This window comes from Gastrolobium bilobum, unplaced genomic scaffold, assembly GCF_033153095.1.
Source record: "Gastrolobium bilobum isolate Gb01-03AN ecotype WA unplaced genomic scaffold, APGP_CSIRO_Gbil_v1 utg18356, whole genome shotgun sequence".
Taxonomy (NCBI): domain Eukaryota; kingdom Viridiplantae; phylum Streptophyta; class Magnoliopsida; order Fabales; family Fabaceae; genus Gastrolobium; species Gastrolobium bilobum.
The window spans coordinates 197,030-217,405 of record NW_026896303.1 but is presented as its reverse complement, the minus strand read 5'-3'; the positions used below and the strand labels follow the sequence as shown (position 1 = coordinate 217,405).

Here is a 20,376-nt window from a genome sequence, read left to right as displayed (position 1 = left end):
CGCATTGTGGGTCTATCAATAAAATAATCATGTGAGGCCCCAACGGATAAGCATGATTGGATTTTATTGGGCCTTAATAATTTCAAAATTTTAATAAAGTATTGTACGTCCCATCGTCGATAATACTAAGTTATTAAAGATGATTTTGAAATTAAACAATGAATTCGACTGGGCTTATGTAAATTCTCAAACAAAAATGTTGAATGGGTGAAGGTTTTAAAAATTAATTAATTTTAAAACCTGCGGGCTCCATTTGTGGGTTTATTAGTGAAATGGTTATCGCTGAAGCCCCATCGGATAAGGATAATCAGATTTCACTAGATTAAATCTTAATAATTTCAAAATTTTAGTAAAGTATTGTACGGCCCATCGTCGGCAATGCTTAGACACTAAGGATAATTTTGAAATTAAACAATGGTTAATTACATTCAACTTTGGTAAAATTGTTAACCCTCCCATCGAGGCTCTGGCAATGGCACTGAAGGCCCAAATAACAATTTTGGTTTTTACAAGTGACTTGCCCATCGGAAGCCTTGTAAAGATAAACTGAAGGATTGTTAACAATAAACAAGAGTAGTTATGAGAATCTACTCGCACTTCGTTTGTTTATTGCATTATTGTTTGTAATTGTGTGCTTTATATGTATTTCAGAAAATATCTTAGAAATGATTTTGAGTCGAAAACCTCTAGATGGTACCAACTATGAATAAGTGAAAAGCAAATCTTTTGATATTGTTCTAAAACATGGAAGCTAAAATTTGTCCTGACAATGCGAGGGCCATAGCAACCTGCAGAGAATACGTCTAAGGAAACTAAGATGCATTTCTCAGATTGGGAAATGGCAGAAATGGTAGTTCGCTGCTATATTATTGTCAGTCTTTCCAAATACTTGCAGAAGCAAGTGTACATGATTAAGAGTGGAGTAAAAATGCTTCAGACTCTTAATGACATGTTTGCTGCGTCTAGCAGCTCTGCTAGACAGAATGCAGTCGGTGCAGGTTTTGCTAAGAGTCTTGTTAAATCCAAAGGGAAACCCAAGGGTGGTAACAAGAACAAAATGACTTGGTTATCAGTTGTCAAACCAGTTGCTATGAAGAAGCCGCAAGGCAAGTTCTTCAAGTGCAGACTGAAGGGACACTGAAAGAAAAATTGCCCAGAGGTGATGAAAAGAACCAGACATGGGTATATTGAGGCCTGATCAGTGAATGAATCATTGATTCAGGAATCACTGATTATGTTTGTTACTCTTTGAAGTAGTTCAAACATGGCATACCTGTCAGCAATGGACATAGATATTTTAAGCTTGAAAATGGGAACTTGTGTCTGCATTTGCAGTAAGACAAGTTATTTATAAGACTATGGTTTTGGGTGACTGTTTATTTGTTCTAGATTTCAAGAGGAATTCAATTTTTGTTAGTTGTTTTGGTTAAAACATGGGTTGACAATGCAATTGATTCCTCAGTTACATTTCGAAGTTCATCTTCGTCTTGTTTGTTCTGGTACATTGTTTAAATAGTCTTTATTACCTATGTCCTATAACCTTTTTAAATTTGTTATGTTGAATGGAAAGGATGATGAACAAGGATTTTCACCAAAGAAATAAAAGTTTCAAATGAAACATAACTTTGGCCTTTGTGATTGAGTCACATTATCTCAAGTAGAAAATATGTTTTAGTTAAAAGAGATACTGAAAGTTCAAGAATCTTTTAACTAACAGCTACATGTTAGTCCTATTTGGAAGGTAAAGTGGCCAAGCAATCCTACAAGGGCCAAAAAGGTTTGCGCAACTATTCAACTGGAACTGGTACATACTAATGTATGTGGACCAATTAGTGTTCAGACCAGAAGAGGTGATGAGTACTTCATTATATGAATGTTTACTCTGGATTTGGACAGATGAACCAAGTGCGCCATAAGTCTAAAGCTTTTGGAAATTTCCAAGAGGTTTAGTCTGAGGCAGAAAAGCATGTAGGTGTTCAAATCAAAACACTTTGGTCTAATAAAGTGTTTGGCTACCTGTCTGGTAATTTCAGGTCTTACTGATTTAAGAGGGGATAGTTTTTGTAACTGTCAACTCTAAGAATGCGTTAGTTGAATGAAGTTGCAGTATTTGAAAATCAAACATTTCTAGACTTGGTGAAGATCATGTTCAGTTATTCATCTTTGTCAATGTTGTTCAAGGGAGATGCATAAGAGAAGGAAATGTACCTTCTTAACTTGATTCCGTCAAAATTTGTTGTAAAGACACCTAAAGAATTATGGAAAGGGTGTAAGCCCAGATCAAACCATATTCGGATTTAGGGTGCTATGGCACACGTCCTACAACAGCAGTCAAATGAGATGGAATCTTGTATGGAAGAGTGCATATGTTTTGGCTACCCTAAGAGTACTAGAGATGATTTCTTATTTAGTCTTAAGGACAAGATAATCTAAGTGAGCACTCACATGATTTTCTTAAAGGAGGACTAGATAAGAAATTATAAGCTCTTAAGTTAGGTTATTCTTGATGAGATTTATCTCAGATCAAGAATTTCCAGAATCTCTAGAAGCTTCATCCACTGTTCCCTTGATTGTTCAAGAGGGGATAGATATATCTCTAAGTGAACAAACAAGAGAACCATGATTGGAAATTCAACATGATAATATATAAGTGAAACTAGTAGAAATATTAGTATCACATGTAAAGGAACAATATCAAGGATAAGCGGATCCTCAAGAAATTGAAGATCCATCATTTGGCCCACTATTTGTTTTACCTATAAATACCCAAGGTCTAGTACAGTACATTCGTAGTGGGAGAGAACCTTGTTAACTCTCAAGTTGTTTCTTGTTGAGTGACATTGATCCTACTAGTTACGATAATGCACTAGAAGATGTTGTTGATCAAGTGTTGCTCAGGCTATGAACAATGAGATGAAATACTTGTATTTCAACTCCGTTCGGTCCTAGTAAAGACACCAAGAAGGGTAAAACCCACAAGGTGCATGTGGACATAAAAGGCAAAGAGAGGATGGACAGAAAGGTGAAAACCTTCAAAGCTAGCTTGGAGGCATTTTTTGCCAGACGCCATGCTTGAGTCTATCCAGATTCTCTTAGTTGCTATAAGTCTCAATTATGAGAATACATTTTGGGAGTTGGATGTCAGGATATCTACATACAACAACCAAAAGGGTTTATAGCAAATGAGTAGGAACACACGGTATGCAAGTTGTGAAAGTCTATTTCATAGACTTAAGCAAGCATCCAGGTCTTGAAACATCAGTTTTGATCAGGTTATCAAAATTTTGATTTTGAGAGAACCTTGATGAATGATGTGTATTTGTATGTAAAGGATACAACGGAAGACAGTAGCTTTTATGGTACTTTATGTAGATGATATGCTCCTTATTAGAAACAATGTGGAGGTAATATCAAGCATAAAGAGTTGGCTAAGTTAGTGTTTTGGTATGGAAGTACTGGGGAAGCCAATTATATTCTTGGTATAAAACTCTTATGAGACCGGAAGAATAAGTTGTTGGCATCACCTCAGGCTACTTACATTGACAAAACCCAAAATTCAACATGAGAATTCTAAGAGAAGAATTATAATTCTCAGATGTGGAATTCATCTTCCTAAGGAGTGACCAAAGACTTCTAAGAAGGAAGAATGCATGAGCAAGATATCTTATGCTTTGGCAAAGGTAGACTCACACATATCATGTTGGGCGTTAAACCAAACATCTGTCACGCAGTGGGAGTAGTGAGATAGTACCATTTTGAACCTAGAGGAATACTAGATTATTGTTAAGCATGTACTCAAGTATCTTTGGAGAACGAGAGATTATATGCTGGTTGGGAGTCTTGAAAAGCTGAGTTTTCAAAAATTCAGTTATTTCAAGTGGATATTGACTCAAGAAAATCAACCTCGAGCTATGAGTTTTTCACTAAACTCAGATAGCATTAGAGGTGGATCTTGCAGACCCAGTTACTAAGAGTTTGCCTGAACTTGTGTTCGAGAGGCATGTTACTTCTTTGGGTCTTACGAGGATCCCAGACTTGCATTAAGCAAGTGGGAGTTATTGGTTTCATTGTGCTCTTGGAGTAAGACAATGAAACAATAAAATAATTTTCTGAATTTCATAAATAAGGTTTTATTTATTTATTTTGCGCACTATTTACAAACATAAAGGTCCGGATCAAATTGTGGAGTATATGATCATATGGATACGTTCATAGAGGACATGATCATAGGTTCTCACAATTGATGAATGGATTCACAGCTGTTAAATAAAGTTGGGCACTTTATTTAGGCTGCAATATTTTATGAAATGGTTTTGTCTGAATCATTGTAAAATATTGGTGTGAGTTAACATTCACATTGAAAGGATCAAGGAGAGATTTGATTAAGGTTGTTTTTCTGTCATAAGGTATCAAATCTCCAGTTAACTATAGTTATGTGATTGCTCTTAATCCTGAGTTTATTATAAATAGGTAATCAAATAGTTTTCATTCTTTGATTTACCAACGGGTGAGGTTCGATCTATTGACGGCCAATAACTCGGTATTTTGGGAGTGAGATTATTTGATTATCGGTATTTATGAGATAAACAACATGGAATTTGTAGGATATGTCCCCTTGATATGTTTCGGTACTTGGATATTAAAGACACTGGCCAGTGCATGTAATCCATTAAAGAAACTATCATAGTCAAGGGAATAAATAATTGATTGAGTTACAGAAAACTTGTCAATCAATTATAGACATTCTACAAAGGGGCGATGCATATTCATGTTATAAGTGTTGTTAATCTTGGAGTTCAAGTTCGGGCTTTTAGTGGAGTAGCACCGAATTAGATAATCATTCGTTGATTATCAGGAGCCTTGATTAATAACAGATGGTAGATCCCCAAGCTAGCTTGAGACAAGGGATGGGGTATTTTTCGGATAGATGATGACTTATGGGTTACATGATCTTGGGTTTTACGACTCAAGTTTGTATCCAAAAGAGCAAGTGGGAGATTGTTGGGTTTGCTCTTTTACTAAAGCCCAAATGGGTTATTAGTATGAGAAGAGCCCAAGGAACCTAGAGCCCAATGAGCTAGGGTTTCTTGGAACCCATATAAATAGTACCTCTTAAGTCATCAGCCTCCAAGGTCTTTTTTGTGAGAAAGAGGCAAGCTCTGAATCTAATCAGTGCCCACACACTTCCCCTTTCTCCTCGAGAGATAGTTTGGAAGATCTGCCACAGTCCAGCTTCAAGGAGGTTGTTCGTGCTGCGACGCTGAGGTGAGCTGTTCGTGAAGAGGAATCCTACAAGGCCTTAATATAAAGACAAGCGATATTGAAATTTTCAACTTCCTCTTCTAGTTATATATATATTTTTTGGTTCCGTTTCAATACTATGTTATCTTTTCAAACCACAAGTTTGGACAAAGTAGCATCCACAAGATGACATTGCTTTCATCATTTGCTTCTTTTTTTAAAAATAAATAAATAATAGTAATAGTGACGTTTACACATAAATAATAAATGGTACTTAGTTATGCAATCATTTTTATCATCAGAACAAAGGGAGGGAGGAGAAGTAGCAGTAGTAGTAGTAGAAGAAGAAGAAGGAGGAGGAGGAGGAGGAGGCAACAATCTTTAACGTTGAGAGACTTGCTTTGACCATGGCAGCTCGCAGAATTTCCTGGCTGCTTTCTCGCTCTCTATCTGCTTCTTTGCTTCATTCACTAGGTGCTCAACCGTGTTTCAGTTTCTTCCTTATCTTTGGCCTGCATGCCTCTGTTCTTGGATGATTTCACTAGCATACTCACTTTTGTTTACCACACCAAATTTTTCTTTGTTTTTGTTTTTAAATTACATTCAACTTTTGATTTTAGACCCAACTTTAGTATTTAAGAGAATCTTCCTTGGGCTACTAGTTATTATCTGCCACTTTTTTTTTTTCTTTTTTTTTTTAAATTTGTTTGTTTATTTTACTTAATTTCTCTTACTGTCTATGTGTAATCTGTAACTCTCTCTCTCTGTTAATTTCTCTTACTGTCTATGTGTAATGTAGGGATTGAAAACTAGATTATCAGAATACATTCTTCAATTCATTGCATAAGAGTTCACATGATTTATCTTGTTTTTCCCCAGGAAGAAACTCTGGAGGGTGGAGAAACATTAACAGATTTAGCACGGCTGCAGCAGTTGAGGAATTAATCACTCCACAGGTTCAAATAAGTTATACACATAATCTGATAAATGGGCAATTTGTGGATGCTGCATCAGGTATGTCTAGTTTGAACAAGGATTCTTATATCATGTTTGGATTATAGATGTGCAAAACTGAGTTTCAATCATAAATAACATGTTTAGCAAAATCATGGTTATATTGTGTTTGAACATGATTTTGGGTCTCAATCCATGATTTGAGTGGAGTTGAAAAAAAGTTAGCTTTTCCCACTTACATAATCATATGGTGGACCTTATAGCCTCATCTGCAATTTCTTTTGGTCTAAGGGAAAACATTTCCAACATATGACCCGCGCACCGGAGAAGTGCTTGCACATGTTGCTGAAAGCGAAGCTGAAGATATCAACCGTGCAGTATCAGCAGCTCGCAAGGCCTTTGATGAAGGACCTTGGCCAAAAATGACTGCTTATGTAGGCATTTTCTGAATCTCCTCCCTTTCTTGCACCACATTCAATTAATTAATGATGATGATGATTTATTAATAACTCCTTCAGGAAAGAAGTCGGATAATGCTGCGCTTTGCTGATTTAGTTGAGAAGCACAACGATGAGCTTGCAGCTCTGGAGACATGGAACAATGGAAAGCCTTATGAACAGGCTGCCAAGACTGAATTACCAATGTTTGTGCGTTTATTTCACTATTATGCTGGTAGGATCAGTAACAACAACTAGATGTTTATTGTGTTGATTCATCAATTTTTTATCTTTTGTTTTAAAACATTTTCTGTTAACACCCCCCATCCGAACCATTATTCGTATGCAGGCTGGGCAGATAAAATTCATGGGCTGACAGTCCCAGCTGATGGCAATTATCACCTCCAGACATTGCATGAACCAATTGGAGTTGCAGGACAAATTATACCTTGGAACTTTCCTCTACTTATGTTTGCTTGGAAAGTTGGACCAGCTCTAGCATGTGGCAATACCATTGTCCTGAAGACAGCTGAGCAAACGCCACTGACTGCTCTCTATGTGGCAAAACTATTTCATGAGGTCAGCTCATAACTCATTACCTATGTCATGTTATCTTTCTCTTCCACCACTATATATTGGATTGCTCAGTACTTTTGGAATAATGTTGCAGAATGTGTTAGTATGTGGTGTCAATTGTCAAACAATTTCTATAGCCTTTAGTTTTTGACCTCATAAGTTAACTTCAATTTGTGTTTGATGACTATTTCAGTTTTAATTGTGTTTCCTGAAGGTTTAACTTGTAATCTTCACCCTTTTGGGCAGGCTGGCCTTCCCCCAGGTGTTCTGAATATAGTTAATGGGTATGGTCCAACTGCTGGTGCACCTCTTGCAAGTCATATGGATGTGGACAAGGTATTTTGGGAAGACTTCTCTTATATGGTATATAGTGTTGTAAAGCATCAAGAATGAACCTGGCTTGTTGTTAAGGATGCTTTTAATATATGGTTATATAGTGTATGATGTCCATTTTGGTGGAATGAAGAATTGAATCCAGTCTCCTAACTTTTCGTTCGTCACCTCCCCTTCTTTTTTACTTAGTTCTCTTTTTTACCATGTATATTATAAAAGTTCAAATTTGTTTCTTCTATTTTTGCAGCTAGCATTCACTGGGTCAACAGATACTGGAAAAATTGTACTTGAATTGGCTGCAAGAAGCAATCTTAAGCCAGTGACATTGGAGCTTGGAGGGAAATCACCTTTCATAATATGTGAGGATGCTGATGTTGACAAGGCTGTTGAAGCTGCACACTTTGCTCTATTCTTTAATCAGGTTTGTTCAATCAGTTTTCAGTTCCACCACTTCCTTGAACCTGGATATGCAAATGTCAAGAAGAAGCTTATCCCTTATGCTGGATGCTTTCTAGGGGCAATGTTGCTGTGCCGGGTCTCGTACCTTTGTGCATGAGCGTATCTATGACGAGTTCTTGGAGAAATCAAAGAAACGGGCTTTGAGACGTGTAGTTGGTGATCCATTCAAGAAGGGTGTTGAACAAGGTCCTCAGGTATTTTTCTTTTTAAAATTTATTGTACTTGCCCCATTGTTCTTTTTTTTCCTCCCTAACAATCATGTGTGCATGAAGTGTTGAGTGTCCCTTTTTTTTTTGGTGAATGTTGAGTATCCTTTTTTATTGGAAAAGTTAACGTTTAACAGAACACCACATTCTTGATCATACTCTGATGTAACAAAATATCACTAATTCATGGCCCTTGCAAAATTTCCAGATTGACGTGGAACAATTTGAGAAAGTCCTTAGGTACATTAGGTCTGGAATTGAAAGCAATGCTACCCTTGAATGTGGGGGTGGGAGATTGGGCTCAAAAGGCTTCTTTGTGGAGCCAACTGTCTTCTCAAATGTTCAGGTATTGATTATTTGCCACAAGTGGTTTGCAGAAATTAATGCAGTAAGATTCTATATTGGAGCATTTTCTAACACACATGCTGATCAGGATAATATGCTGATAGCACAAGATGAAATCTTTGGCCCGGTACAGTCCATCTTGAAATTCAAGTGAGTGAAATTTGAATCCCCATGTGCTTGTTTCTCTTTGCTAAAATCTAAGTATGGATACATTTCTGTTCCAAACTAAAATTTTAAATCAAATAAATCTACATGATGTCAATGGAAAACTGGAATTGCAACATTTTATTAAAATCTTCTCACTGTAAATGTTTGGTATCATCCTATTCTGGGTGGATCCTTCTAAATAAACTGATTTCATCATCATTTGCAAGTGTCTCACATGAAAAAAGAGAACAACATCTTGTAAAATCACAATGCAAGAAGATGGTATAAAATATTAGAGATAGAAAAATATAAAAAACCATTAAAAAAGTCTTCACTTAATAGCTTGAGCTTTTAGGTGAGATGGTTGTTTAATATAGTATCAGAGCATCCGTGACCAAACAAGTAACAACACAATACAGAGCAGGTATACTTTAATGTGGCATTATGGGATTTTTCTAATAATTTGTGCTTTATATGTACTAGGGACATTAATGAAGTAATACGACGGGCAAATGCAACACGTTATGGTCTAGCCGCAGGTGTGTTCACTAAGAACGTGAGCACAGCCAACACTTTGATGAGGGCACTGAGAGCAGGAACAGTGTGGATTAATTGCTTCGATGTTTTTGATGCTGCAATTCCTTTTGGTGGGTACAAGATGAGCGGCATAGGCAGGGAGAAAGGAATCTACAGTCTTCACAACTACCTTCAGGTGAAAGCTGTTGTCTCACCAGTCAACAATCCTGCATGGCTGTAAATAGCTCAACTTATTGGTTTTTTTTGTTCCTTGTGCATTCAATAATAAGAAGTGATAGTACACGAGTTGATTTGTAATTGTGAATTGCCTCGCTTTGGCTGTGATCAGAACTCAATGAACTGAATAGAGCCTCGTGTATTTGATTATGCAAAAAAAGACAGTTTCATCCTCTTAATTTTTTATTTTTTTTCTGAAATTTGTATTTTAACTTATTTTTGAATTGGATATCTAATTTATTAAATTAATACACCGATTTTCTTATTGCCTAACTTCATCTTCTTGAAATTTAACTTTGCTAGTGTTATTATCTTAAGTGATAAAAAAACCACTTACGTGTAATCTGCCTTTGTAATATATACATAGGTGTTATGAAATGTCAAATACATATTTTCATCCTCTTTTGGAAGTTAGGATTCTTACTTCTATATTTCGCTACTAGATTAAGTTGATTATAAATTTTCTTTCTTAAATGTTTTTCAACATATTGTGGCGATTACTTATTTCTTGAAATTTGTTAAAACATAAAACCTTTATCATCGATAGCCATAGAGGCAAGAACTAATTATGTGTTTTAACAATATTTGATTATTTTCTTCTTAAATAAATAACCCCTAAAAATTTTCGTGTCCGACACGTGTCCTACACGGACACACGTTCGACATGAGGTCAATATTTGGGGACACGCGATCAACTCTCCGACACGTTTTTCCGACACGCAGTCAATTTTTTTGGACACGCGGTCAACACTCGGACACGCTGGGACACGTTTTTGTTTTTTAGTCTTAATTTTATTTTATTAACTAAATATAAAAAAATAATTTATAAATTAATTTTTTCTATTATAAAATTTGACATGAAAAATTAACAAAGTACGAAAAATTATCTATATTTATATTTATGTTATGAAATTTAAATATTTGATTGGTTATATGACTTATTATAGACTCTTATTATATGTATTAAATATAAATTATATTATATATATTAAATTTTTTATTTAATATTAAAACGTGTCCCAACGTATCAAAATATGATATTTTTTAGAATTAACGTGTCGGCGTGGCGTGTCGTGTCGTGTCCCGTGTCAGTGTCTGTACATCATAGCTTCTCATGTTCCGTGCTGATATGGGTGTCACACGTGACTTTTTTAACATATAGATCTCACATAATTTTTGTTTATATGACATAAGAAGAGTCATCTCATATAACATAAGAAATATAAAACTCATATTAATTATAAAATTAGAAACAAAATGAGAAATAAAAAGAGTTGGTCTAATGGTAAAAGTTGAAAGCCTCAAACTGAGCCAGGGTATCGGTTCAAGTGCAGAAAAGGGCATTTTTAATTTAAGAATATGTTTAAAATTTTTAAATAATTAAATAATTTTTTTTAAAAATAGAAATATAAAATCTCTAAAAAGTTAATTTCAAAATTAAAAATAGTAACGGTTGCATATTTGAGACCAAGGACCCCAAATACAAAGGTTGCATAATCTCATATCCAATTTGGACATCTCTAACTCACGCCCCACACAGGTCGTTCACCTTAAAAAAGGCGTGACCCAACACATAGAAATGCGGAACAGTGACTAATTTGCCACTGTTCATCATAAAATTTACCAGAATGCCACGCGCATAGTAAAATTTCCCAAACTGCCACGCAGGCTAATTCGCTACACAGTGCAGCGAATTAGGCCTGATGATGTGTCACGTCCTCAGTGGTCCACGTATTTCGCTACACAGGGTAGCGAAATACGTGGTCAAATGGTCAGCCCTGCCAGGCAACTTTTGGACACGTGTCAAGCCACCCGTATTTCGCTAGTCTGTGTAGATCAATGAACAAATGAGATTTGAGTCCAACTGCTTGTGATCTTGGGTAAGAGATTGACTAACACATGTGTGTTCGTTGTTCCATATGCCTATCGCCCATTCGCTGCCGCCTTTTTTTTGGTATGCTCTCATCCTCATTGGACAACCCGCGTTATGATTTTGACAAACCATAATCAACCTTTTCGTATCACTTTTTAGAACGACAGTTGTGCGATGATTTGCCATACAATATTGTTTAATTGCCATCTGTACATCTTGCTTAGTGTCAAACATTTGGTCCTTATATAGCTCGTCGCCGATCTGCCAGTTAGGTATTTGTGCTCCATTCATATCATCCAATTCTTGGTCTGGATATTCCCAATTAACATTCGTGAAATGGCTTACTCCAGACCAAAATGGTACATTATCATTTCCTGCATAACAAGATATCCAAAAACCCAATATATAATGTAAATGTCGTTATATTTGATATTAGATATTTTATTATAAAGCATTAATCCTTACGTACCTGCAACAGGAGGATCTTGCATTCCGACAATGCCTGGCGATGGAATTGGTTGTTCAACTGCAGTAGACGGACAACAATCAAAGTCACCATCGACATCCGTATCTGATGACTCGCTATCTGGAACAAGACCTTCATCACGCTCTTCCTCGGAACTATCCGTACGCCAAGATGGATCGTACATGTCGTTGGCTGGAACCGCTTCATACAAAATTTCTTGGGTTGGTGGTGCAAGCGTTGGGGACGCGACCTCAACTTCCAGATTAACCTCGGGCACCATGTTTATGTCGATGATGTCAGTGCATGGATTGCTCGGTTGACTGCTGTTGGATTGTCCACCGTAGTTGACTTCTGCATACAATTCAATAAATCTTGACTCGCCGTGTTCAGAAGTGTTTGCATCTACTACTAACGTTACATCTTCATCGTCGACAATTTCCACACCAACCCATTGCACCGGGTTACCCGAGGCACATCTAGCGGTCAATCGAGTAACAGTTTGACCACGTTCTAATCTTAACTTCTTGTATATTAACTTCTTCAGCTCGTGAAGATTGCATCTTGGGCTCATGCGAAACATTTTTGCATCACCTTCAAACACTTGTCCGTTTGGACCAAAGTATTTTCTTCCATTATAATAAACAGTTGCTATTAAATCATTCCTACCCTCACTCATCTTACAAAAATAGAAAAAAAACTAAGATTCAACAACAACACAAAAGTAGTAAACCTTAACATAAAAGGAAAAATATGGCACTGGTAGTTGATACCCGAAATGGAGTAATTTATAGCTCATAATTCGCTGAGGGGTAGCAAATTAAGTATCATAATTTCGCTGTACCCCCTAGCGAATTAGTGGGGAGATGACACTTGGCAGATATTACATATTTCGCTACCAGTCATGCCAAAAATAACCACATAATTCGCTACCTAGTACAGCGAATTATGTGGGGAAGTGACACGTGGCCTGACTTTGAGTTGACATGAACTGACCCTTCTGCTGCATAATTCGCTGTACAGGGTAGCGAATTACGTGTTTTACAGGGGTGTGACACGTGTCCAAAAGTTGCCTGGCAGGGCTGACCATTTGACCACGTATTTCGCTACCCTGTGTAGCGAAATACGTGGACCACTGAGGACGTGACACATCATCAGGCCTAATTCGCTGCACTGTGTAGCGAATTATCCTGCGTGGCAGTTTGGGAATTTTTACTGTGCGCGTGACATTCTGGTAAATTTTATGATGAACAGTGACAAATTGGTCACTGTTCCTAGAAATGCTACTCAAGAGTCAAGTCTATTTTCTTTCAAACTAAGAACGGAATAAAGCACTATTTTTTCAAGGAATTGTGTTTATCTTTTTAAATAACATAATTTATATTCTTTTACTCTCTTAAAGAGGTGAGATCCACACTTTTATTTTTTTTGTCAACTCTTTCTCCTCCTTAATTTATCTCTTTCTTTTTCTTAAAATGACACAATTTTACATCTTTTAAAATCGTACACAATTTTTCTCTGTTTTTCAACCTACCCAGAAAGCTACTGAATAAAGAATTGAACAATGTACAAACGGACACACGTCATTGGTTGAATGCGCCCAATTTGACTTTTATGCCTAGCTATACCCAAGTAAATAAAACCCTTCAAAATTATTGGTTATTGGCTGTGGAGTTTTTTTTTAAAAAAAAGAAAAAGAAAAGAGCATTTTATAAAATGAAACTGAAATAAAAAAGTTATGAAAATAAAGAAAAATTCCATGAGCAATTTTTTTTTTGGTTAAATTCCATGAGCAATTATTTATGCCAATAAATTGTTAACTATTTTTTTAAAAAAAAATTATTATGCAGAGTTTGAATATATACTCATGACATGTCGGAGATAATAATAGATTTTTTTATCATTCATTCCAAATGAAAAGGTCAATAAAATAAAATAAACTAAAATTCAGTTTATATAAGTTTGAAATTATTTTTTTAATTTCCATTATTATTTCAGTTTCATTTTTTAAATTCTCTTTTCTTTTAAAAAATATTAATGTTAAATATTTTGTTTGATTAATTTATATTAAAAACTTTTAAATTAATTTTTTTTCAAAGATTATTTATTACTTTAATTATTTGTGAAAGAAAAAGGAGGGCCCCCCTTAATTTTCGAATGAATTATCTCTGACAAGGGTAATTACAAAGGCAATTGTGCCAGCAAGCACGCATATTGCAGAGTCAGTAGCAGAGGACCTACAAATGCTACAATGGAAAGATTTGATTTGAACACTCGATTCTGAATATGATATAAAATTTGAAAGGTGCCGTTGTCAACCATACCAATATTTGATTTTTATCGTTCAGTTAAATTCAGTACCCTACTACCCACCAACACAAAACAAAACAAGATTTAATTTTTATCATTATGAAGGGTTTTATTTTCTTGGGTATAGTTAGGCTTTTTTACCCTTATAATCTTTAATTAATAATTAATTATCAATTTGACCTTCATTTGAAACTAATTCAAAAATTTAACCCTGAAATTTTTTATCTACCCGGGTAGAGAGGGGTGTACCCGGGTAGAGTTCTTGAATCTGGAAAAATGGTTGAATTAGTTACCCGGGTAAGAAGGGTTGTACCCGGGTAAACATCCAGAGTAGCGTTTTTATATAACCGAGATGCTAAAAAGTTTCTTTTTCCAATTCATATTCTCCTCGGATTTATATTTCTATCAGGTTAATGAAAACGCAAAAAATTGAAGCACCTTCTGATTACAGAAAACAAAATGAAATTAGTAAAAAATTAATACAACATTACCATGTAATTGTATCCCCTAGTTTCTCTAATCTTCCTCAACATCATTTGGATTCAGCTTCCAGTATAAGAGACCAAATTCTGCAAAACTCACCATTTTTCTGCAACGTCACAACTAAGTAAAACTATAGATAGATAGAGAGAGAGAGTAATGACCTGCTAATTGGTTGATGGAAACAAATTCATTAGGGCTGTCATGGCGAGGAAGCCTTGGATCTTCGTTGCTATCGTCCATGAACCATGCCTGTCACAGTTTTTTTCATTTATATAAAAACGCTACTCTGGATGTTTACCCGGGTACAACCCTTCTTACCCGGGTAACTAATTCAACCATTTTTCCAGATTCAAGAACTCTACCCGGGTACACCCCTCTCTACCCGGGTAGATAAAAAATTTCAAAAAATACCAGGGTAGGGAGGGGTGTACTCGGGTAGGCTTCATGGTCAACGGTCAAATAGGGGCAGATTAGTGTTATGTTTTCTGAAGGGGTTAAATTTTCGAATTAGTTTCAAATGAAGGTCAAATTGGTAATTAATTATTAATTAAAGGTTATAAGGGTCAAAAAGCCGGTATAGTTAGGCATAAAAGTCAAATCGGGCACATTCAACCAATGGCGTGTGTCCATGTGTACATTATTAAGTAGCTTTTTGTGTAGGTTGAAAAAGTGGTGCTTTATTCAGTTCTTAGTTTGAAAGAAAATAATAGACTTGAGTAGCATTTTTATGTGTTGGGTCAAGCCTTTTCCGGGCGTAAACGGTCATGCCAATTTTAGGCATAAGTGATGTGGCTATCTATGAAGCACGGACACGGACACGAGACACGACACGACATTCCGACACGTTAATTCTAAAAAATGCTAAATTTCGACACGTTGGAACACATTTTAATATTAAATAATATTTTTAATATATATAATATAATTTACATTTAATACATATAACAATTCACAATAACTCATATACTAATCAAATATTTAATATATATAATAAAATTTACATATAATACTAATCAAACAAAAATAAAATTAGTGAGATTGATTTAGTGTATAAAACAGAGCACTTTAAAAATCTGTGATTGCAATGTAGAGTGCAAAATTCTGTTTGCACAAGAGGGTGCAGAATTCTGAAATTGACTAAACTAAAATTTTCAGGATCCATTAAGTTTAGTGACTCTTGTCATTAAGAGAGAACAGGATAGCAGAGGAGTGGCAAAGGTGATAGATCTATACAGAATGCAACAGAGAATCCATGTTCACTCTCATTTAACTTCATTTAAAGATTTCTATAGTTAATTTAATGCAATAGGAAGGTGCTCTTTAGTTGAAGGAGGGACTATTCAGTTACTGTACCCATGTTATAATCTTCAAGTGATTAAAATAAACAAATATATTTAGGAAACTATGGTACAGAATTTTTGGCCATGAATTCATTGGTACTATACCAAACCTTAGCTGCTGAAAAAGTCCAGGAATAACAGATGAAACTGTTAACGGACTGTTTAGTATTGCTAGTTTTGATATCCTGCTTGAGTTCTTCAGGGCCCAAGTTAGTCCATATGAACCTACAAGAAATCCCTTAAGAAGAAGTGTGACCATGTGTTAGTATTTAGTAAGGAGTTCACAAAAACTTAAAATGCAACTTGTCTGTTAAGTGGTGCATACCAGTGATGTGTATGTGAATGTATTACATTATTTCACTCAATTCACCTGTTGTATGTGAATCTATTTGCATAACAGAATTATTAGTTGTATATGAATTTAGTTGAGTAATCTTCAGTTAAAATCTAAGATGACTAGAAATCATATGTTGGGGATTTTCCTAAAGCAACTAGGTTTAATCAATCTATTTATTTTATTTGAAAAAACATAAATCATTCCTCACAGAAAACTAATTGTTCACTTCACTCGTCAACTGTGACATCTTTAGCAAAGGCAGAGGGTTTATCAAAAGAAATTGGTTATATACGAGCACTTGAGACAACCGATCAGATAGAACATATCTTCTTGTCAAATTGATTCATTTGAGTAAGGTGAACCAGAAAAGTAGGAACATAAAATCTCTAATTAATGTGGTACAAAATGATAGGGTTGGATGAAACACGTATTAAGATGAACAGAACTGCCGGTCACCGATAGCTGAAGTGATGGAAAAGTTCAAAACAGGGAGAGAAAAAAAAAAGACATAAAAGGTACTAAGATATGATTCATGACTAAAAAGAAGGATGTTCGATTCACAACCGGAGATGTAGGTTCATGACTAAAAAGAGAATCCAAAGAGACTTACCGGTTTCTGATTATTACCGGAGATGTAGAAGATGACCAACAACCGGAGATGTAGACGACGACCGGCGACGAAGAAGATGAGGACCGGCAGCCTCCAGCGCGAGAGAGGAATGAGGATAGGGTTCCAGACTTTTTGATTTTTATTAAATATTTTTTATTTTTTTTAATTGTAATTTTTTTTCTTTTTTACAAAAAAAAAATGTTAAAACGTGTCTCAAAACATGTCTACATACATTGACCGCGTGTCGGATTCAGTCAAACTCGCGTGTCCCACTAGTCAACGTGTCCAAAAAAGTTGACTGCGTATCTAACGTGTCGGTGTCGGACACGTGTCGGACACGCATTTTTTTCCAAAATTCTCGTGTCCGTGTTTCACATATGGCTATCACCCCTGCATGAGGCATGAGTGGAGACATTCAAATTGGATATGAGATTCTACAATAGATCTGTAAATATTATAAAAATAATTATATATTCATAATTATTTATTTAAATAGTAATATTTTAATTTTTTTTGCCCACGAAAACATCCAACAGAAACACAAGAAAACAGAACACCAAAGGTCATTTATTAGATTTGGTTTTTGGTGTACAAAATCACAAGCATAAGTCTGAAAACAAGTAACCACACAGCCAATCATTGCGTGCAATAATCCTAGGTAGAACATATAAAGAAAGGGCTTTGCATGTCTGTTATCGCTGCAAAATTTTATTGGGAGCAGTAGACACAAGCAAGTAGGTCTCACTTGCTTCTTCTTTTTTTAAAAAAAAGTACCCCAGGATACGGAACCGTATCCTCGTAATGTTGCAAAAAAAATTTTTTTGCAGTGACAGGAAAGCTATATGTTGGAGATTGTTAGGATATCAATATTTGTTAGGATATTATACTGTTAGATATATTATACGGTTAGATTGTTATATTGAAGATTCTTTAGTTTGTTACTAGATAGTTAGATAATTTAGATAGTTGTTTTTATCTCTTATCATTTCTTTGTAACAAAGCTCTGTAACAAATTGTGTATCTGTTTGGCCAATTGCCTATTAAAAGGCTGCACACTTGAATAATATCAAAAAAAGGTTGCATTACCAAGTTTATCTTGGTATCAGAGCGCACCAAAATTAAACAACGCTTCCGCAGTGTGAGGAAAAGTGCGAAAGCTTGCCCTACGGAAGATGGCCAGCAGCAAGATGAAACCCTCGGATCCTGGATCGCCATTTCATCTGGCAGGTTCGGATAATCCGGGAATTTTGCTTACAACTGTAATGCTGCGTGGAGAAGCCAACTATGAGAATTGGGCAAAGCTCATGAAAAACGCACTAAGAGCGAAAAATAAGTTAGGTTTCGTTACTGGAACCGTAAAGAAACCAGAGGAAGATGACGGGGAAGAATGGCGAGCGTGGGAGATGTGCAATTCGATGATCAATGGTTGGATACATAATACCATTGATGCGAAATTGCAGCCATTCATCAAATGTTTTGATGAAGTAAAAGATTTGTGGGATGATTTGAAGGAGAGATATGCCGTGGAAAATTCTCCACGTCAATATCAACTCAAGACCAGTTTAGCTAATATAAAACAACTTGGAAATAGTGTGGGTGAATACTATACCAAGTTAAGAGCTGTGTGGGACGAACTTGAAGGGAGTAAAACCCGCAAGACGTGTGACTGTGGAGACAAGTGTGCTTACGCAAAGGAGATCGAAGAAGAGAAGGAACATGACCGTGTTTATCAATTTCTCATGGGACTTGATGAGGCTGTCTTTGGCAATTTAAGTTCACAGATTTTGAACACCTCACCTTTGCCAAATGTCAACAAAGTGTATGCAATTGTTACGCAAGAAGAAACTCATCGTAACATTGCCCGCCATCAGGAAGAACGAGAAAATGTGGTAGGATATGTAGCTCAGGTTGGATTGAAAGACAAGATGGAAAGTCATGATCAGCACACGATCTCTGGCAAACAAGCCGAGAGAGTGTCGTGTCCTCATTGCGGGAAAACCAACCATGATCCCTCACGTTGTTGGAACGTCATTGGATTTCCAGCAAACAGATTTGGTGGACGGGGACGTGGAAGGGGACGATCAGGAGGAAGACATCAACAAGCTCATGCCATGCAGACTTGGGAAAGCTCTCAACCAGCCGTAGCATCCTATCAAGGTGATGCACTTCAACAAGCTGCAGCAGCAGCTTCTTACCAGAATAATGTGCCCCTGCAGGTCACAGCGAATTCAATGTTGACACCTGAAATTATGAACAAGCTCATTGCCTTGGTTGAACAGCCATCCAATGATAAATTGTCTGGTAAGATTACACACTTTCAATGGCTTATTGATAGCGGAGCCTCTCGCCACATGACGGGATCCTTGAATTTGTTGACTAAAATTAGAAAGATTAATCATTTGTCCGTCACTTTACCAAACGGATCTGTTACTCTTGCAGAAAAAGAAGGAACAATGATGTTTAATGCACAATTCAAACTATCCAATGTGTTATATGTTCCCCAATTGAGATGCAATCTGATTTCTGTTTCACAGCTATTGCGAAATAATAGCAGGATGGTAACCTTTACTGATAAAAATTGCCTTTTGCAGGACCAAATACTGAAGAGGGAGATTGGTTTGGGTGAGCTCAAGGAAGGAGTGTATGTGTTTCAGCCCAAGCATGCTTCGGCTTCAGCAGTTCGAGCAGAAGAATTATGGAGCTGTGGCATAGTAGACTAGGTCATGCATCTTATGATATGTTGTCTTTGATTCCAGGAATTAATATTTCGTTGAATAAAAATGTTACTGGTGCGGCATGTGATGTTTGCCAATGTGCCAAACAAACTCGATCTGTGTTTCCTTTGAGTACTTCACGCAGTAAAGAAAGTTTTTATTTGGTTCATTGTGATACTTGGGGACCCTACAAGTCTCCTTCCTCTTCGGGTGCTTACTATTTCTTAACTATTGTCGATGATTTTAGTAGAAGTGTGTGGGTATATATGATGGCCGAGAAAAGTGAAACTTATGATCGAATGTGTAAATTTATGGCTATGGTGCAGAATCAGTTTGGGAAAAATGTCAAAATAATTCGTTCTGATAATGGAACTGAATTTAAGTCTAATAAAATGATGCAACTCTTGAGTGAAAAAGGCATTTTACAACAAACAACGTGTGTACATACTCCCGAACAAAATGGACGCGTAGAGAGGAGACATAGACACATTCTTAATGTCTCGCGTGCTTTATTATTTCATGCAGGTATGACAGCTGAGTTCTGGGAAGAAAGCATTCTAACAGCTGTACATCTGATCAATAGAACACCTACAAAGGTTCTTGGAGGAAAGTCACCACATGAGATATTGCATGGAACCCCACCAGAATACACTTACTTGAGAACATTTGGATGTTTGTGCTTCGCTAACTTCAGACCCAAACCCAATGACAAATTCGCTCCACGCTCTCGACGATGTATTTTAATTGGATATCCAACAGGACAAAAGGGTTGGAGATTGTTAGATATCGAGACTG

At 36.2% G+C, this 20,376-nt stretch overlaps 3 protein-coding genes across 6 annotated transcripts; 2 read left to right on the top strand and 1 right to left on the bottom strand.

Annotated features, from left to right (window-relative positions):
- The first annotated feature begins 5,551 nt into the window (after nt 1-5,551).
- LOC133298789 (aldehyde dehydrogenase family 2 member B4, mitochondrial-like) lies at nt 5,552-9,661 on the top strand. 4 transcript variants are annotated; one of them, XM_061498132.1, is made up of 11 exons: nt 5,552-5,715; nt 6,121-6,255; nt 6,487-6,629; nt 6,714-6,867; nt 6,982-7,211; nt 7,455-7,544; nt 7,789-7,962; nt 8,057-8,194; nt 8,415-8,552; nt 8,640-8,701; nt 9,182-9,661. In XM_061498132.1, the coding sequence occupies exons 1-11, from the start codon at nt 5,649-5,651 to the stop codon at nt 9,453-9,455; spliced, it is 1,605 nt and encodes a 534-aa protein (XP_061354116.1). In that variant the 5' UTR covers nt 5,552-5,648; the 3' UTR covers nt 9,456-9,661. The 4 variants fall into 4 exon arrangements, with proteins under 4 accessions (XP_061354116.1, XP_061354117.1, XP_061354118.1 ...); XM_061498133.1 differs by having other exon boundaries at nt 5,553-5,701; nt 6,092-6,255; XM_061498134.1 differs by having other exon boundaries at nt 5,553-5,725; nt 6,125-6,255.
- A 4,829-nt stretch (nt 9,662-14,490) lies between these two features.
- LOC133298775 (uncharacterized) lies at nt 14,491-17,507 on the bottom strand. Its single transcript, XM_061498110.1, has 4 exons — nt 17,468-17,507; nt 16,868-16,995; nt 16,031-16,158; nt 14,491-14,829 (listed from the first exon to the last, which is right to left on the bottom strand). The coding sequence occupies exons 1-4, from the start codon at nt 17,505-17,507 to the stop codon at nt 14,745-14,747; spliced, it is 381 nt and encodes a 126-aa protein (XP_061354094.1). The 3' UTR covers nt 14,491-14,744.
- A 532-nt stretch (nt 17,508-18,039) lies between these two features.
- On the top strand, nt 18,040-19,587 carry LOC133298774 (uncharacterized). The gene has a single exon (XM_061498109.1). It carries the CDS (start codon nt 18,040-18,042, stop codon nt 19,585-19,587), a length of 1,548 nt encoding a protein of 515 aa, XP_061354093.1.
- Nucleotides 19,588-20,376: the final 789 nt, after the last annotated feature.